Below are 19066 nucleotides of genomic sequence, written 5' to 3'. Positions count from 1 at the left end.
TGCCTCAGGAGGAGCAGGGGAGACGCGGCCGCCATCTTGTGCGTGCAGCGATAGCCAGTCAGCCGAGCCAGGCGGGCTGAACGGCCCCCGTGCCTTGGCGAGCTCTCCGGATTGCTCCCCCTCCCCGCCTCCCGCTTCGCTCCCGGGGCTGTGACGGAGAAGCGGAGGCCGCCTCCGCCTCCTTTTGTTTTTATTTTTCCTTTCCCCTCACCGCCCCCCTCCCGCGGGGGGGTTTACGTTGCTGCGCTGGGGGAGGATGAACGGAGGATAAATGGTGCCCAAGGCAGACAGCGGCACCTTCCTCCTCCTCTTCCTCCTGGTACTTAGCATCACCGAGCCGTTGCGGCCAGGTACGGGGGCCGGGAAGGGACATGCGGGGAAGCGGGGGGCTCGGGGAGGGGGCTTGGAGGGGGGAAGTGCGCGCGCACACGCAAGGGTTAAAGGGGTGGTGGGCCCCATTTGCAGGTGGGGGGCGGCTCTGGGATGAGCCCTTAGGGAGAGACTTCAGGCCCCCTTGCGCAGGAGTTTGGATGTTGCTACGGATCCCCCAGGTGGTTTCCCTACCAGCACCTATGCATTTTATAAATAAGGGGAGGGGTCCCACTTGTAGCTGGGGGGGGGATCTGGGATGGGACCTTAAGGGGAGATTTCAAGCCCCCTTGCGCAGGAGTTTGGATGTTGCTAACGATCTCCCAGGTGGTTTCCCTATCTGCACCATTGCATTTTATAAATAAGGGGAGGGGTCCCACTTGCAGGTGGGGGTGCTCTGGGATGACACTTTAGGAAGAGATTTCAAGCCCCCTTGCGCAGGAGTTTGGGGGTTGCCAAGGAGCCGCCAGGTGGTTTCCCGACCAGCACCTGCACATTTTATAAATCTACAAGAGAGGTGCGGATTTAGGATACTGGGATAAGGTGGGTGTCTTGAGGGTTTGGCTTTTTAAATGGGAGATGGAGGTGGGGAGAGAGCGCTGCCAAAGAGTGGGGGGATGTGGCCCCACCTCCAGTTGGGAGGTGGTGGCTCTGGCGTTCAACCTCGGGGCCTTCCACCTTCTTGCACTGGAGTTTGGAAGCTCAAAAAGGAGCACCTCTTCCCAGGTGGTTTCCCTATATAGCACCTGTGTGGTTTTATAAGTAAGGGGATGTTTAGGGTGTGGGTTGTCTTTGGGGATCTGTCTGCGATGGGAGACTGAGGTCTTGTGTTAGTGGAGAGGGGGATAGGATTCCCCCTCCCTCATTGGAGTGGTGACAGGAAACCCCTGGTGGTTCTCCAAGAATGTATCTGGGGTTATAGAGTATTTCATAGGCCTTTGCAGTCAATAATTGAGATCGGAGAGGATAAGGGGCAGTAGGATCTGGAGATGTGTTACTACCTAGAATGAGGTGTGTGCACATTTGTATAGCCGAAGTCGGTTGTAAGATACGGAATTCAGATCTACTCAGGAATTGTGATGCACTGAGATCAGGAAGGGGTCCAAAAATGTCAGAGGGAGCTTAGTATATGGCACCAAGAAATTATGGGGTTGGGAGAACTTGATGACTCCTGCGGTTTACACTGGCATTAAAATCAAAACAAAAAACAAGCAGGTTGGGAAGAGAGAAATGATGGCACAGGCTAAAGTAAAAAGAGGAAGAGGAAAATAGTCACCTGTATGGAAGGAAATGGACGGGTGAAATGATGTGAAAAAAACCTCTGAGCCTATGCATTTGGAGCATATGTGGAAGATGGGAAAAGAAAAAATGGTTTCCCAGTGGAATGTTGTAGTGCAGAATGATAGGACAAAATAATCCTGTCCTAGTTGCAGTGTCATTTTCTTATTAAGCCCTGCTGAACAGAAGGTGATCTCCACTTTGGAAACTTCTGTTGGACCTGGCTGATGGGGGTGGCAGTATCTAGGACCCTTTTCAGTACTTCACCTGTTGTGGGGCTGAGGGAAAAGCAGGATGCTTTCCACAGATTTTCCCTTTCAGTACTTGTTCCCCCCAAGATTTGTCTGCAGTTTGCAACGCAAGCCGAAATCTAGAAGTGTAGTTCTGCAGGTAAGTCAGGAGGAGGGTATCGAACTCTGGCCATATTTGGAGTAGACCCATTGAAATTAGCAGGCTGAAGTTCATTAATTTCAATGGGTCTACTCTAAAGAAGAATGTTGGATAATCACCCTTGGGTAGGAAAAAGGCCTGCTTTGTCTACCTGTCACTGTATACAGAAGCTACTTGGCAAAGGAATAATGGTGAGCGCATTGAGAACAGAGGGCTTTGTCTTGTGGTGGAGTTTTAATTGACTGATGGGACCTTTTCCCGTTGTTCTGTTTCATTTTTCTGTAGTGCAATTTGGCATTCTACATAGCTCTCAGAAAATGCGGCTGTTAAGTCCCCCCATCCCTCCCATCCAAAAAATTTGCACCTAGCTGTGGAGAAAATTATAATGTATGGATGAAATTAATGGTGTGCCTTTGCTTCTTGCTAAGTTACATTTATTTGGAAGGAATCCTTATCAGGAAACAATCTGCAGAGGATATGATTTAGCATTTTCAAAGTAATATGACTAGAGTTACGTAAGTGGTCATTGTATGTGTGTGGTCGGGAGGAACTCCAGATTATATGGTCTTTTCAGAACTTGAACTTTTTTTAAAGTTAATCTTCTTCATGAAATGGTTTTGCCATGTTATATAACCTCATTGCATGCAGAATTTAACTGGGTTTTTCTGCCTTTGCTCTTATAAATAAGAATATTGCTGAGAACCTGAATGATGATCTCATAGAGCCTAGTAGTGGCTTGTTTGCTTAACTGCTGATGCACTCTATCTAGCATGGAGCATAACATTTAAGATTTAATCACAACAATAAAAACCTTTAGAACATGCACCAGTCTTTAGGTGGTTTGCTTTGGAAGAGGCTTGTTGCCGTAATATTATCAAGTTCTTCATAGTGTGTTCTTTGCCCTCTTTTTGTTTTTGAATAAGTTTAAAATTTGGCTGTAAAATACACTGAGCTGACAAGTGGAGCTTTTGTTGCTTGGAGCAATAGTTTCTTAAAATCGTCTCCTACATCTTTTCCATCCTACAACTTGGGATTATATCTGAATGTGGAAAGTGGAACTTTGAACTAGCAAAACTGCACGTATATGAGGGAGAACCATTCTTGCTGCTGAAGAGGCAAGCTGGTTTTTAAATAGGCAGTTGGTTTGCCTCTTCAGCGGTAGGAGAGGTGAAAATTAAAGCAACCTTTGCCTGCTCCCAGGGGTTTATCCACGTGCAGCATATATCTTTGTTAGATCATGGCCTGGGTCCTTAATTAGTATGTGTGAGTGATTTTAATGGTGATAAAATCGTTATTTAAATATAACTAGTGAAATGAAATGGAATATGTCGGTCTGAATTAATGAAGTCTGTTGCCTTTTAAGCATGGTAATACCTAAAGGAAGCAGCAGCAAAAGCAAAGACTTCTTTCATGTGTTTTCTGTAATTTATTATTTTCTCTGCTGCTTTGGTGCTTCCTAATAAACAGATTCTGTTATAAGTGGTTCTCTCTTCCCCGACCCCTCCTTTAAAGTACTTGTTATCAGCTTGGGTAGCTGTACAAATTGAGACCTTTTCCTCTGATCTGAGGATCTTGTGCTTTCAAGAGCATGTTCCTGCAAATTGTTCTCGGTGTTTTATTGTAGATACTACATCAGCTTTGTTGTACAGCCATATCACAGAGACCTAGGGCTTTTAAATTTCTGAAGCAATTTCTTTTTACATTTCTTGGTCATTGGTATGTTAACTTGGTGGCTTCTTGTTTCCTATTAAAATAAAGAGTGCCACCTTTTTTTGTTACTGATGAATGCTCATAGTTTTTTTAGTTTGCCATTTTAAGTGAAGGCTAAGGTCCTCCATATGATGAAGTTGAGGGGTTGGTATGTGTTCTCTGTATGGTTCTGTTGAAAGCAGGGAAGGGGAACCTATTGTCCTTCAGACGCTGTCCATTGCCTATGCTACATAGGGCTGCTAGAGTCCAATGATGAAATCTAGAGGACCATGCATTCCCTATCCCTAATTTAAAGCCTTTAGTTCCACAGCATGGCAAAAATAACTGCATCTGGCCACTGTATAAAATGGGTTGTGTTGCTCTGCTGTCACATTGTATTATTGCCACATCATGCTGTTCAAAAACAAATTGTCCAGCCTGTTCAAAACTTGATTGTTACCCTGTTGTTGATTTGCAGCTAACTTGTTTATGAATGATTTCAGTGTTCCATTTTGCAGAATCAAGAGCATCAACATGCTCTTTCAGGTACCACTGTAGTGTAAGAATTGAGCTTTCCCTACTGGGTTACACTGTGGTCCATTTTTTCACACATTGGTGGCCCTTGCTTAAGTCACACTCCAAGCAAATCACACTAGTGCAAGCCTCCCTTTTCATTGTGCTCCAAACCAAGGTTTGCAGTTATTCTAGTTTTTTTGTTTTGTTCTGTGTCACAAGGTGTGCTGGCCTCCCTTGTGTGTGCTTTGCAAGTTTTTGGTTTTCAGCATAGCTGATTCAACCACACTGAGTCAGCCCATTAATTCTTCTAACCCAGAACTCTTTACTAGCAGTGGTTCAACAAGGAATGGGGTGCAGAGGCCCCATTGTGTTACCTAACACCACAGAATTACTCTAGTCCTTGTGTTAGGTGCTGCTGTCTTCCATGCTCCACTTTCTTATCTGTCGCCAGCTGATTGCTGACATCTTTTTTTCCTTGAAACCATGTGCACCTTTTAGGATGCTGCTTCCCAGAGAGCAAAGCGAGATGAGGAGGACAGGACTCCTTGGAGTGCCTGCGGTACAGGAACTTACTATTAACAAGGGAGTGAAGGGTAGGGTAATCATAATTAACATGCCATCTTGAGCAGGTATGACAGCACTTTGTGGTATCTCACCCTGAGCCCCAGAACAATGATGTTGCGAGTGTACATCAGCATGTTTCTCCCGGGAATGCCATGGCAATGTTTAAATTTCCATAAGCATGGCCAAGGGCCAGTGGCAAAGCCTTGAATTTGCATGCAGAAGGTCCCAAGTTCAATCCACAGTGGCATCTCCAGATAGTGTTGGGAGAGAACCCTGCCTGAAACCCCAGTCAATGTAGACAATACTGAGCTTGACATACCTGTGGTTTGATTCAGTCTAAGGCATATATAGGCCTGAGGTTCAGTACCTTGAAATTAAGTTTTACTGGAGAGCCAGTGTGGTGTAGTGGTTAAGAGCGGTAGTCTCGTAATCTGGGGAACCGGTTTCGTGTCTCCGCTCCTCCACATGCAGCTGCTGGGTGACCTTGGGCCAGTCACACTTCTCTGAAGTCTCTCAGCCCCACTCACCTCATAGAGCGTTTGTTGTGGGGGAGGAAGGGAAAGGAGAAGGTTAGCCGCTTTGAGACTCCTTAAAGGGAGTGAAAGGCGGGATATCAAATCCAAACTCTTCTTCTTCTTCTACTCCTCCTTTGCCTGCATACACCCCCAAAATCTGTTATTTCACATCCACCCCCTTACTAGCAGCTCCTTCCAAGAGGACATTTTCTCCCCGCTTCTAAAAAAACATCTCTCCCTGCTTGCCTGCTCAAATTGTCCCTTTTCATTCCATCCAGAATTCTATTCCTGAGCTGAGCCCTGATATGTATTTACAGCCCCAGGTACAGAATGTACCCTCTTCTTTCCCTTCATCAAAAAATGTCCATTCCAGGTCCTCCCCCCCCCCCCGCTTTTTATTTGCTAAACACAGATGCAGCCAAGTTCCTCTCAAAAACACAGGCTTTTGAGGAAGAGCAGGAGCTGCTTGGTAAGAACTTTGGTTTCCTGTTGCGCTGCTCAGTGGCTGGGAGAAGGAAGTCAGCAGCTACTCTTTGGCTGTGTTGCAAGTCATGGTATGTGAAGAACCTTGACTTAGCAAACCATACTGTGCATGGCCCACATGCCAGTGCATAGCCCAGTGTTTTTGCTTTGTTTCTCCCTTTGCTCAAGTGAGTGAAAAACAAACCAAGAAGATGATAGCTTAGCGTTATGGCTTAAGCCCAGGATTGTGGCTTTTTTTTACCTTGACAAACCAGGATTTGTAAGCCAACAACAAACAGTTGTTTAAAGCTGGCTAGCCATCCTGTTTTATGGGCATAATATGAAGTTATCTCCTTCCTGGTTTGTTTACCAGCTCATCAGAGGTAGGGGCTTCATGCAGGCAGTGTTTGAAACTCACATTGTTCTAGGTGCATTTTGCGACGGAATTTCATTAGTGTGAACAGTTTCTGAGCTCTGGGCACAGTACTGCGCCTAAGTTTTCAGATTAAAACTGCAGAGTGGAAGGAAAGGAGAGCCTTTTTCTGCCGCCCCCCCGCCACTTCCAACTACTCTATGAAGATTGGAGAAGGGACCCTCTTAAGAATATTACGGGGGTGGGCAGGAGAAGGACTAGACTGTGTGAAAATATTTTAGCTGCAGTTCATTCATTTTCAACTCTGTATTCTTGTTATAAAAAAAGTGCCTAGACATTCTGTTGTTGCTCCTATAACTTAGGTTTAAGGTGCCATTGAGCTGCTAGCTTTTATATCTCAGTTTCTAACACTGTGTGCATGGTGTATAGTTTAAGCCAAGATTCTTGACTTTGCATAACAGTCATACCTCTTGTTGCGTTTGCTTCAGGTCTTTTCAGGTTGCGTCCCGTGGCAACCCGGAAGTACCGGAAAGGGTTACTTCTGGGTTTTGCCGCTCATGCATGCGCAGACGCGCAAAATGATGTCATGCGCAGAAGCGGCGAATCGTGACCCGCGTGTGCGCAGACGCAGGTTGCGTTCCTTTCAGGTTGCGAACAGGGCTCTGGAATGGATCCCATTCGCAACCAGAGGTACCACTGTACTTACAAATGTGGAATTTACCTGTGAGCCAAGGAAGGCAAGCAGATCTGCTGAGGTGTGGAGGTGAGAAGCAATAAGAGATCACTAGAAGGTGATTTAAAAATAGTGAACAGGCAGTGTTAGAAACAGAGATATGATAGCTAGGAGCTAGATGGCACCTTAAACCTAGGTTATGGGTGCAACAATGGAATGTTTAGGCCTCCTTTTTTATAAGAATACAAAGCTGAAAATGAATGAACATCAGCTAAAATATTATGTTCATTTTTCACATGGTCTAGTCCTTCCCCTGCCCACCCCTCTAATATTCTTAAGAGGGTCTCTTCTCCAGTCTTCAGAGAGCAGCTGGAAGTGGAGATGCAGAAGAAGACCCTTTCCTTCCACTATGCAGTTTTAATCTGAAATCTTAGGCGCAGTACTGAGCCCAGATCTCAGAAACTGCTTGCGCTAATGAAATTCCCTGTTGCAATATGCGCCTGGAACAATGGGAGTTTCGAACACTGTGACCAGGGGCACTTTCTCTCACACTGCCCTCTTATGTGCTCATATATTTGATGACAGTAGGGAGGTGAGAAATTGGGAAGTGAATGAGAGAGGGAGACCCGGGTGAGAGCTGGGAGACAAGGCTACCACAATGTTTGCAAGTTAATTGTGGTTAGCTTTTGGGAATAGCAACCCTGTTCCCAATTTTGTGTGCTGCCATTTTCTTTATTGGAGATTATTCTCTTCCCCCGTTCAGTTTTGAGCTGTTTTATTGTGTTGGCTTATTTGTACCATTTTCGTATGGATTTATTTTCTGTACCTATTGACATTGATTGTTTCTAATTTTTCTTAATATGCATTTTAATTGTTAGTTATTATGGTTCATTTGGTATGTTGTGAGCCACTTTGTGCACCATTGTGGAAAAGTGGCATACTAATAAACAGATGATGATGAGGATAATAGCAGAGGCGTGCCCCATCTCCCAACTTTCTCTGTTCTTCCTTCTTAGCTCATGCGCTGTTGTGCAAGTTGAGACTTCACTGCCACAAACATAATTTTTAAAATACCGACCAGCTAGTTGAGCTTTGCTGAGCAGTTCCCAGCGACTGACTCTCCATTTCAGCGACCTACAGTTTGGAGCTTGCTAGCCCTAAGGGATAGATCAAGACTGTTTGTCTTGCTCCTAGTACTTCCTTCAGGAAGTGCCTATGAGATAACATTTAAAACTATATAATTAGAGAAACATCAGTACTTCCCTAACTTGGTGTAATGAGGCCGAAGATGCAGGAAAGTGCTACAAAGGTGCTTAGAAGTAAGCTGTATTCCAAAATATTTGGAAAACCAAGGGGCAATTACGGAAGGCCATGTAATTAGAACACTTCCTCCCCTTAAATTCAGATTTCTTTTGGGATTTTCTAGAGAGAATAATTTTCATAGAGTGAAGATTTTTTTTTTAATTAAAGGACTATATTATTAAGGTTTCTGTCTTGCTTTATGTTCCCATTATGGCTACTATGTAGTGCGTAATACTGTTCTCAAATCTTTCTGAATGTAATAATCGCTATGTAGCATGAGGCTTAGGCTTGAACTTGTATCCTGTGACTCTGTTTCTGCCAGTCAAGTACCGTATTTTTCGCACCATAGGACGCACCGGACAATAGGACGCACCTTGTTTTAGAGGGGGGAGAACAAGGGGAAAAAATTCTTCCGCTCTCTGCCCAGCGCCCCTTCAGCGAAGCGGCAGGAAGCGCTGCGCAGAGAGTGGGAGAATTTCCCCCCTCTTGTTTTCCCGCTCTAAAACAAGGTGCCGTTTAAGGTGCGTTCAGGTGGCTACCTTGGAAGCCTGGAGAGCTAGAGGGGTCAGTGCGCACCGACCCCTCTCGCTCTCCAGGCTTCAGCTTCCTTTCGACCTGCTCTTTGGGGATGGCGGGGGGAAGCCCACCACCAGCCCCAAAGAGCAGGTCAGGGAGCAGCGGAAAGGCGCAGCGGAGAGGCTGCTGCCATAGTCACGCGTCACTTCTCCAGCTGGGAGAGGGTCGCGGGGCTATGGCTTCTTTAGCCCCGCACGCGCTCTCCCGGCTGGAGAGGTGACGCACGGCTATAGAGGCTCCTGCCATAGCTGCGCGTCACCTCTCCAGCCGGGAGAGGGTCGCGGGGGGCTGCTTTAGCTCCGCGCGCGCCCTCCGGGCTGGAGAGGTGACGCGCGGCTATGGAGGCTCCTGCCATAACCGCGCGTCACCTCTCCAGCCGGGAGAGGGTCGCGGGGGGCTGCTTTAGCTCCGCGCGCGCTCTCCCGGCTGGAGAGGTGACGCGTGGCTATGGAGGCTCCTGCCATAGCCGTGCGTCACCTCTCCAGCCGGGAGAGGGCCGCGGGGGCTGCTTTAGCTCCGCGCGCGCTCTCCGGGCTGGAGAGGTGACGCGCGGCTATGGAGGCTCCTGCCATAGCCGCGCGTTACCTCTCCAGCCGGGAGAGGGCCGCGGGGCTATGGTGTCTTCGCTCCATAGGACGCACACACATTTCCCCTTCATGTCCTATAGAGCGAAAAATACGGTAATCCCTTTTAGCTTTTCAGTAAATCCGTGCTAGTCTCGTTCCCATATTACTATATGCTTATATTTACTACCCCTGGGATTGGTGCCCTTCTTATTCTCCCCTGTCATGCAAAGGTACCAGACGTACAGAACAGACTCGCGTGTGTGGGTCTCTATTTGACTCGATGGCTATGAATGCGGGATCCTCACATTCAGCAGCTACCATTTAGTTGTAGGAGTTCCTTTTATACAAATGGAGCTGCATGCATATCGCTCATGCTTGGAATTGGCAGTGTTGACAGTGCTGCTTTGCCTGCTTTGGATATGCAGACTTAATCCAGGTTCCCTTTTCTCCTTATCCCTGTAGGAAGCTGCCTTTTATTGAGGCAAGCCATTGTCTAGCTCAGCATTGCCTACATGGACTGGCACTAGTGGTTCAGAATCTCCCTGCAACACTCCCACCAAACTACTAATCACAATGGCTACCCTCTATGCTCGAAATTTGCCATGCACATTTTGCACCTGGCTACCAGCAACTTGGGACGTGGGTGGCGCTGGGATCTAAACCACAGAGCCTAGGGCTTGCTGATCAGAAGGTCGGCAGTTCGAATCCCCGTGACGGGGTGAGCTCCTGTTGCTCGGTCTCTGCTCCTGCCAACCTAGCAGTTCGAAAGCACGTCAAAGTGCAAGTAGATTAATAGGTACTGCTCCGGCGGGAAGGTAAATGGCGTTTCCGTGCGCTGCTCTGGTTCGCCAGAAGCGGCTTAGTCATGCTGGCCACATGACCCGCGACTGGACCTAACGGTCAGGGGTCCCTTTACCTTTACCTATATCAGCCACTTGCGACCCAGTGAAGATGCCCAGGCGCCAGGATGGTGCCTGATGTCTCTATCATCTGGAGGTGCATGCCTGGGGATCCTTGGAACTTGTCTGTTTTCTCACATTTGCAACACATCCTGTGGAATTCTATCCATTATATCTATACAATCGGAGCGAATTTCAGGAACCAAAGAATTAGGTTGAAAAATATGACTTTTGAGCGGTCTGGCCCCCTAATGGCAACTAGACATTCTGTTCTGATTATAACCCTGGTTTAAAGAGCCATTTGGTGCCCAGCTTGATATCTAAGTTTCTAACACTGGTTGCCCTCTGCCTCCATGGTCAGAGACAGTAATGCTTCTGAATACCAGTTGCTGGAAATGGCAGGAGGAGAGAGTGCTCTTGTGTTTGCAGGTTTCCCACAGCCATCTGGTTAGTCATTGTGAGAACAGGATGCTGGACTAGATGGGCCATTGGCCTGATCCGGCAGGCTCCTCTCAGGTTCTTATGAGATGCCAGGGCGTGCACCTGTGACCTTATACACAAAAAGCATGTGCTCCACCACTGAATCTACACCCCTTCCCCTAAGTCAGGTGATGGATGCTATAAAAACCAATATTACTAGCTGTATGTTTGTCTAGTGTTTGCATGTCTAGGCTTGCATGTACACCTTGCTCCTGCCGTGTGGATTGAGGCCAACCATTGTTCATCATGACATCATTTTATTACATAGTTTTAAACATAAGCACTCAAACATCACTGCTTACGTGTGTGATAGCAGCAGAGAAACTGACCAATCCTGCCCTTGCCAAGCTGGTGTAGTGTTAGAAACTCAAATATATAAGCTAGGCCCCAAATGACTCTTGTGTATTTTGCAGCCTTTTAGTCTTGCTGTTCAGAATTTTTATCCGTTTCTGTTTGTCTCTGCCAGCCAAAGATAACCCTGTGGTGGTGCACATACTCTGTGTCTGCCAAAAGGTGCAGGGTCAATCCATCACTTCTTCTTTCTGAAGCTTTGGGAAAGCTGTTGACAATCAGTGTGTAGGAGGCAGTATTGAGCAGGAGGTAGAACAGTGGTCTCTCTTTATTTAAGAGAGCTTTGCAGTTTTCCTGTATCTGATCCAGTGATCTCTCTGGTCCATGAAAACATGCCACAGTATATATTCTAGTCTTTAAAGGTGCCACAAGAATTTTATTGGTGTATTTTGAGGTTGACCTCCATTTCTTACGCTAATTGACATTGGCTTTAGCTAGTTTCTATAAGAGAGAAGCCAACTGTTTCCTTGTTGAAGGTTCTAGTTGTAAGAGTAATATGGCTTGAGAACACTAGAAAGTTTGATTGAAAGCCTGAAATGATCACGGCAAGTCCTATTTTATCATAGAATTTCAACGTAGGGAGGAATCCTGAGGGTCCTCTAATCCTACCCCCTGCAATCTAGTTGGATTGTGTAGAACTTTGATTCAGATTATTGCAGCTCAGGGCAATTGTAATGCTTTAATATTTTTCAGAAACATGTTATTGTTCAGTGAGGATTTCACACAGGCTAGCTTTTTAGAATATTAATCTTATCAACAGTCAGCAAGACCAGCAGACTGTTATGTGGGGTCACTGGGCATTTTTAGCAGGCTCTTAACCAAAGTTTCTTAATAGCTTCTCCCCACAAGATGGAATAATCAAGGTTACCTGGAGGAAATTAAATATTGTTAAAATCTTGTGTCTCGGCTAATCAACATTAGCTATGAGGCTTACCACTGCTGGTATAATTAAAAATTGATTTGAATCTTGTTTTCTCATTAACCGGGATAGACTTTGATTCCCGTTTAATGGAGTTGTACAGTTTAAGATATGAAGGGGCACCACAAACACGGACTTGTTTTATTGCCCATCTCTTATGTGTGGCTGCAACCAATCTCCTGCAGGTTCTGGGGTGCCCAGAAGGATTGGGAGATGGTCAGGGCTGTCTGTCATTTGTGTCATAAATTTAGATGTTGAAGCATCAATATGATTTTCTACTGCTGCTTTTTATATCCTCTACATTTTTTAAAGCATGTGAGACCTGTGGAGTAGAATCTGCGGGGTGCCAGAGGTTAGGGGGCATTTGCTTCTGGAGAGCTGGCAGCAAATATGTGGATTCTTGGAGTAGCGGCCTTCTTCCTCATCCGTTTAAATTATCTAAACTTGTATTCTACTATCCAGTATTGTTGATTTTAAAAGAGCTATTTTAAACTGCTTATTTGAATTTGGCCTGTTTGAATAAAGTGCCTTTCCAAAACTGGCTGCTTTCACTTATTTGAAGAATGCTTATAGTCATAGAATTGTAGAGCTGGAAGTAGTTCAGTCCTCTGCAATGCAGGAATCTTTCGCCCAATGTGGGGTTCGACCCCACCACGAACCTGAGCTTCTCATACTCTACCAACAGATTAGCTGTTGTATGTAGGGAAAGGAAAGTCAGTAGAAGCCAAATTGGGCTAGCTTTGCCTAGCTATGGAAGGGAATGCTCCCTTGGAGAATACCATATTTTTCGCTCTATAAAATGCGCCAGACCACAAGAGGAGGAAAGTTTTTGGAGGAGGAAAACAAGAAAAAAAATATTCTGAATCTCAGAAGTTAGAACAGCAAGAGGGATCGCTGCACAGTGAAAGCAGCAATCCCTCTTGCTGTTCTGACTTCTGGGATAGCTGCGCAGCCTGCATTCGCTCCATAAGACGCACACACATTTCCCCTTACTTTTTAGGAGGGAAAAGGTGAGTCTTATAGAGCAAAAAATACAGTAACATCCTACTTTCCCATTTTGTGGGACTTTGGAAAATGCCAAATTTAGTTTGGGATTCTAAACTGGAAGAAGAGGATCTTCTATTACCTGAAGATGTGACTTTATTCCCTGTGGGGATGTTCCCGCCAACTGCTAGGTAAAGCAATTCAATTTGGCTTCTGTTGACTTTTTGCCTAGCCTACCACCTGAAATTAAAACCCCCCTCTTCCTAATATAAAGGACTTCCTCAGATCTATTGATTCCTGTTTCCCACCTACCAAGGAACCAGTCTGTTTTGCCTGGGGCTGGAGACAGTCTTGGGTAACAGCCAGGTCTTGGTTTTTTCCCGAGATTAGGAATCAGCCATTGCTAAGCTCCTTGTTCCCATCAGGCCTTTATTGCAACTTGATACTAGCATCTTAAAAAGTCTTTTTTTTTAATGTCTGCTTCTTCCTCTCCTATTCCATCTTCTTTCCCCACTCTATCTTGGGCCTGTGGACCACATGGCCATGGCTTCAACATAAGCAAAATCCCCGCCCCCCGGTGCTCTGTTTATCATGAATGGTTGCAATATCAATCAAATTGGGCGGTTTCAAAATGGTAACTATCTTAATTCCAGGTGACTTCCCTTAGGAATCATATGCACTAATTATCTGACTCCATACAGACATTATTCTAAACTGGTTTGGAGGTTTGGGCTCACATGCTCCTTCCTCCTGGTTCTGGTTAGCAGGAAACCATAGTTTGGTGATGCATCCAGATGTGTAAACTTTGACTTGCTCAAGCCATAGTTCGCTCAGAAACAAAGATCCCAAGTCGCTGTTTGCAGGGAAGTTGTAGTTTACTGCATTTGGATGTATCGACAAAACATGGTGTACTGTACACTAACCAGAAACTGAAGCTGCTAATTTCACCCGCTTGTGCGCAGATGAAGGTGGACAACGATGAGGAACATGTGATAATAAGATTTGCTGTTGTTCATTACTAATTATGAATGCAGCCCCGCCTCTTTCTAAAGTGGGGTAGATGGTATAGTTAATTAAAGTACACATAATAATTCAACATGCCAAATGAGATTTAGTGCACTGGAAAAGTTCCTGATTCAATTCTTTATTTTCTGGAGAAGCCACATAGCTGTCTACTAAAAGTAGCTCATTGAACAGGGACATGAAGAATTTTGTGTCAGCTAATTACAGAATCTTTTTAGGTTCCAGTAGCTGGTGCTGAATCTTGAATTGAATTTCAAAAGAACATTTAATACTATTTTTGGCAACGTTTTTTGCTTTTGTTGCACTTTTTTTTATACATTAGAATCTTATTAAACTTTATCCCATTGCCTGATATGATGCGACAGCATAGCAGAAGTACCCAACCAGTTTCTACACGTGGCAAAAGATGTGAATTTGTGAATCCAGAATAAAGCAAATTCAAGCTTCAAGGAAAATATTTCAGCTCTTTCTCTAAGTGACATGTTGCTTTCTTCATATTTATTTACCTACTTGATTTATATAGCAGAAGTACTCTAGGAAGGCAGGGTGGTGTAGTGGTTAGAGTGTGGGACTAGGACCTGGGAGATCAGCATTCAAATCTGCACTTAGTCATGAAGCTCACTGTTTGATCTTGGGCCAGTTGCAGCCTCTTAACCTACCTCACAGGGTCGTTGTAGGGATTAACTGAACCATGTACTCCTTGGAGCAAACGATGGGAAATAAATGCAAAAGATAAGCGCTTCTTCTAACCTGCTTAAGAACGCTGGAGGGGTCAGCCAGATGGAGACGTCTGTTGCCAGCCGGGCATCCAGAGATCCCCACATGGCAGTGTTCAAAATTAGCCAGGTGCCAGACATGTTTTGAAACTGGCATGGGTCCAATGGCAACCATGTGGAGATCGCCGGATGCAAGGTTGATGACTCTGAAAGACGAAAGAGAAGGATCACTTAGAGAAGGATCTGAAACGTGTCCCTTGAAGTTTGAATTGGTTTTATTCTGGGTTGCATTATTTGATGCTTTAATGTAAACTGCTTTGAGATTTGCTCTTTAAAATATGGTTGCAGTTGGACCCATGCCAGTCGCAAAACGTGCTTGGGGAATTTCGAATATGGCTCTCCCCGTGTATTTGCAGGAGGGTAGTGTTCCTGTTGCAATCCAACTTGGATCAGGCCGTGGCCCAGCAGCTGAAGACAAGTGAGCTAGACAGGCAAGTGGTCTGATTCAGTATAAACCCGCTTCCTAAGAAACGCCTAAGCAAATGCCAGTGAAGGATTGCAGCGAGCCTCAGCCGCATTGTGAGAGGTTCTGTGCAAATGTAATTAAATGATTCGTCATAGATGTCAAAGAGCTGCTCCCTGTGAAGTGGTCCTGAGTGTATTGGCTGTTGTGTTCCAAGTGCGAAATGGGCCCTGGCTGAGCAGACTTGGACGGCTGCCTGGGCAGCTTTGTCCTGACCACCCACACTGCGAATCTTGATTGGCCCAGGAGGCACGCCTTAACTTGGCATCATTTCCCCTCATTCTCTCAAGTAGTGATAGAAGAAGGCACACACCATCCTTTTTGCTTATTTTAGTCTATAACGGAGCTGGGTTTGCTCCTAGTGCCAAGCACATTTGGTTACGAAGTGAGATAATCCGGTAGAGCAGAGGTGGGAAACTTTTTCAGCTTGGAATCTGCCTTCCCATTTGGGCATCCTTGGGGCCACATGCCAGTGCTGGGCATGGCTAGAGGGGGGAAATGGGTGGAGCAAAGAATGTACCATTGATCTCTGCACGGTAGATGGTTTCTGCATAATCATCCACCACTCCATCCTTCATATAGGCAAGCAAGAGGCATGATCAACGAGGTATTCCAGCCTGGCAAAAACATTCAGTGGCAAAGCAGGGCAGCAAGGGATGTAGCCTGGGGAGTGTTCTGAGGGCCACATAGGTCTGGAGGGCCACCCTTGGACTTGGGGTTCCCCACCCCTGAGCTGAAACAGAAGATGATGAATGCCGGACCTAATCTTCCTCTGTGCTTGAACAGTAGCAAGCATGCCTGGGTAGGGGAGCTTGTGAATATTTTGCAGCTTTTTTTTTTATTGGAATCTGGGTTTCTCCAATCTTGGATAGCCTGCAAGAGCAAGAAAACTTGGCTGAGATCATGCATGTTATTTTTGTCGTCCCCCGTTCCCCCAGTGCTGAGTCTGCAAGTGAAGCTGAAGCTCCTTGATTTCCGCTGAGCATCAACAGTTTTTAAGGGTCAGCAACTCCATTTATTTAATTAATGAAAAAAGCCTATAAAATGTACGCGGTTTGATTCACGTTACGGCAAATGTGCATAATCTAGCTGCGGCGCTCTCAACCTGGTTCTTTCCTGGTGCTTTGGACTGTAATTTCCATCACCTGCCTGCCTGCCTAGCTGTGCTGACTGAGACTAATGGGAACTGAAGTTCCAAAACATCTGGAGGGCACCAAGTTGGGGATGGCTGAGCTAGTCTATTTTGAATAGTAGGAGACTTTCAGTGGTGGAATGTTCTTTTGGCAATGTTTATATCAGTGCATGTAAAGTTGTTTTTATCGTATCTGCAAAGGATAGTTCATTAGGCTCAGTGGTTGTGTCTGTAAATGGTCCATGCTGGTGTTTACTACTTTCATTGATAAAGCAATGTAGGAGAGCATTGTATGCACAACTGTTTTAAAATACCAATATGAATATTTATTAAATAAGGTATAAACTTAAGTAGACCAGTAAGCCATTAAACATACCAAATATCCTAGGCTCATTCAAAGCAAAGATGTGATCCAATGGGTAACACGCCTTCTATACTTCAGGCTATTATGCTCTTTAATATCACAGAGTCCAAATATATTCATATATATATTTATCTAAATGTAAGGCTGTCATCATGCAGTCCCTGTTGGAGGATTTATAGCACTGCATCACAATACTGGATCTGCATGATGTTAGGATGAGGAAGGGGAGCAAAACAGAAGTCAGTTTGCACAGTGGTGTATAGGGGGAGGGATGGCAGAGGGTTGGTCATCTGAGCAATAAGAGGTACAGTGCCTGCTTAGCGTTAGTATATCTGTGTATGTGCTTCATTTTCTTATGAGCAATGCGCCTGCATTAGTGACAGGGCAGGATGGTCCATTCAGCTGATTTTGGACTTACAGTTCAGAAATGGGTGGAAGTTAATACTACAGAATATCTAATTTGTCTGGTGTGACCACTTCCATCCAATGTATTATGCTGAGGCAGGGCATATGTACCACTGGAGCCTCCATGAGTCTGAATTTGTACTGCACATATATACGTATTCTGAACATCAGCACAATCATATTATTAGAATATCTTTAATAATAGGGCTGCTTCTCAGAGAAATCCCACTCTATTTAATTTAGTTGATTGATCCATTTTACATAGGTGTAAAACCAATAGCTTTGAAGCCAAACTAATTCTGAGTCCTTCATAGGTAGTGTTGGTAGTTTGTGCTCATTTGACTTTCTCTTGTGCTAGCACTTTGCTTAGGACTTTTCCCTTGTTTACTTGCCATCATGAGGTAATAGTTCTTTTGCAATGCAAAGTAAGTAGTTCATTTACTGAACTGCCCCCAATATTTTGGAAGGAAGAGAAGTATTTGAGCCAGATTTCTGCGTTGTGTAATCTGCAGCTCTCTTTAGGCATTTGGGTTTTCTTGCTTTCCTTCATATTTTGGAAGAACATGAGGTGCTTGGAAAATATACCCCTCTTTTCAGCATTTGAAAAAAGGTCTCTTTGTTTTTGAACGCACCACATCTTCAGCAGAGGGGGAGGCCCGAGGAATTTAGAACCAGGGATTCGGTTCACCCACTTTAAGAAATGTCCTTGCCAATCCTGATGTTCAGCCAAAATGACACATTTCTTTAGCTTATTGTGTTGATCTTACTGGCACAGCATCTGGCCTCTTCTAAACAAAGGGCAAAATTGCAAATGCTCAGTTTGGGAATGAGAGACTTGCAAAGATAAAGGTGAAGCTGGGGCAGACCCAAGTTCATTTGCAGCTCTTCAAATTGCTTGGGGCTGTGCTCCTCAAACTGCCCTCAGGAAATAAGCCCCATTCAGGATTTTTTCCAGCTGATATGCGTGCGTCAGTTGTTTAAAATCTAAAAAGAGGCTGCTGGATGAGGCCAGTGGCCCATCTAGTCCAGCATTCTGTTCTCACCATGGCCAGCCAGGTGTCTATGGGAAGCCTGAAAGCAGGACCTAAGTGCAACAGCAAGTCTCCCCACTTGCAGATACCAGCATCTGGTATCCAAAAGCTTACCTCTGACAGTGGAGGTAGAATTATCCTCCACGAACTTGTCGAACCATAAGCTGTGTGAAGAAGTACTTCCTTTTGCCTCTCCTAAATCTTCCAACATGCATCTTCATGGGGTGTCCACAGGTTCCAGTGTGAAAAAGTGCTTTCCCCCCACTTTCTCCATACAACACATGGTTTTATATGCTTCCATCATGTTGCTTTTCACTTGCCTTTCCTCTAAACGGCACTATTTTTGGGAATATTTCTGAATCCTGCCTACTCAACCAGAGCGGTCAATATTGACCTCCTCCCCTCAGTGGTTGGGCTGTTCCAGGGAGTGAATAAAATTCTTTCGGGCGGAAAGTGCACCCGTGAAAAAAAGTTTGTGAGCTACAGTGAAAAATATATAATGAGGGGCTATGGGCCTTCTTGGGAGAAGGGCAATGACAGGCCTAGACAGCATCTTGAGAAGTAGAGACGTCACCTTGCCAACAAAGGTCCGTATAGTTAAAGCCATGGTTTTCCCAGTAGTGATGTATGGAAGTGAGAGCTGGACCATAAAGAAGGCTGATCGCCGAAGAATTGATGCTTTTGAATTATGGTGCTGGAGAAGACTCTTGAGAGTCCCATGGACTGCAAGAAGATCAAACGCATCCATTCTTAAGGAAATCAGCCCTGAGTGCTCACTGGAAGGACAGATCGTGAAGCTGAGGCTCCAGTACTTTGGCCACCTCATGAGAAGAGAAGACTCCCTGGAGAAGACACTGATGCTGGGAAAGATGGAGGGCACAAGGAGAAGGGGGCGACAGAGGACGAGATGGTTGGATAGTGCTTTCGAGGTTACCAGCATGAGTTTGACCAAACTGCGGGAAGTAG

At 45.3% G+C, this 19066-nt stretch overlaps 1 protein-coding gene across 4 annotated transcripts in view; it reads left to right on the top strand.

The window, feature by feature from the left end:
* Positions 1–19066, top strand: part of DGCR2 (DiGeorge syndrome critical region gene 2) — a 60180-nt gene continuing 41114 nt past the window's right edge. For 3 of the 4 annotated variants that reach the window (XM_053369051.1, XM_053369049.1, XM_053369048.1), the window contains exon 1: positions 2–350. In XM_053369051.1, coding sequence (XP_053225026.1) covers positions 272–350 — 79 coding nt within the window. In that variant the 5' untranslated portion in view covers positions 2–271. Of the gene's footprint in view, positions 351–19066 lie in introns of all 4 variants that reach the window. The other variant, XM_053369050.1, reaches the window with a different exon arrangement.

Source organism: Podarcis raffonei, chromosome 16, assembly GCF_027172205.1.
Source record: "Podarcis raffonei isolate rPodRaf1 chromosome 16, rPodRaf1.pri, whole genome shotgun sequence".
NCBI classification, from domain to species: domain Eukaryota; kingdom Metazoa; phylum Chordata; class Lepidosauria; order Squamata; family Lacertidae; genus Podarcis; species Podarcis raffonei.
This window is presented reverse-complemented; position numbering and strand designations above follow the sequence as displayed.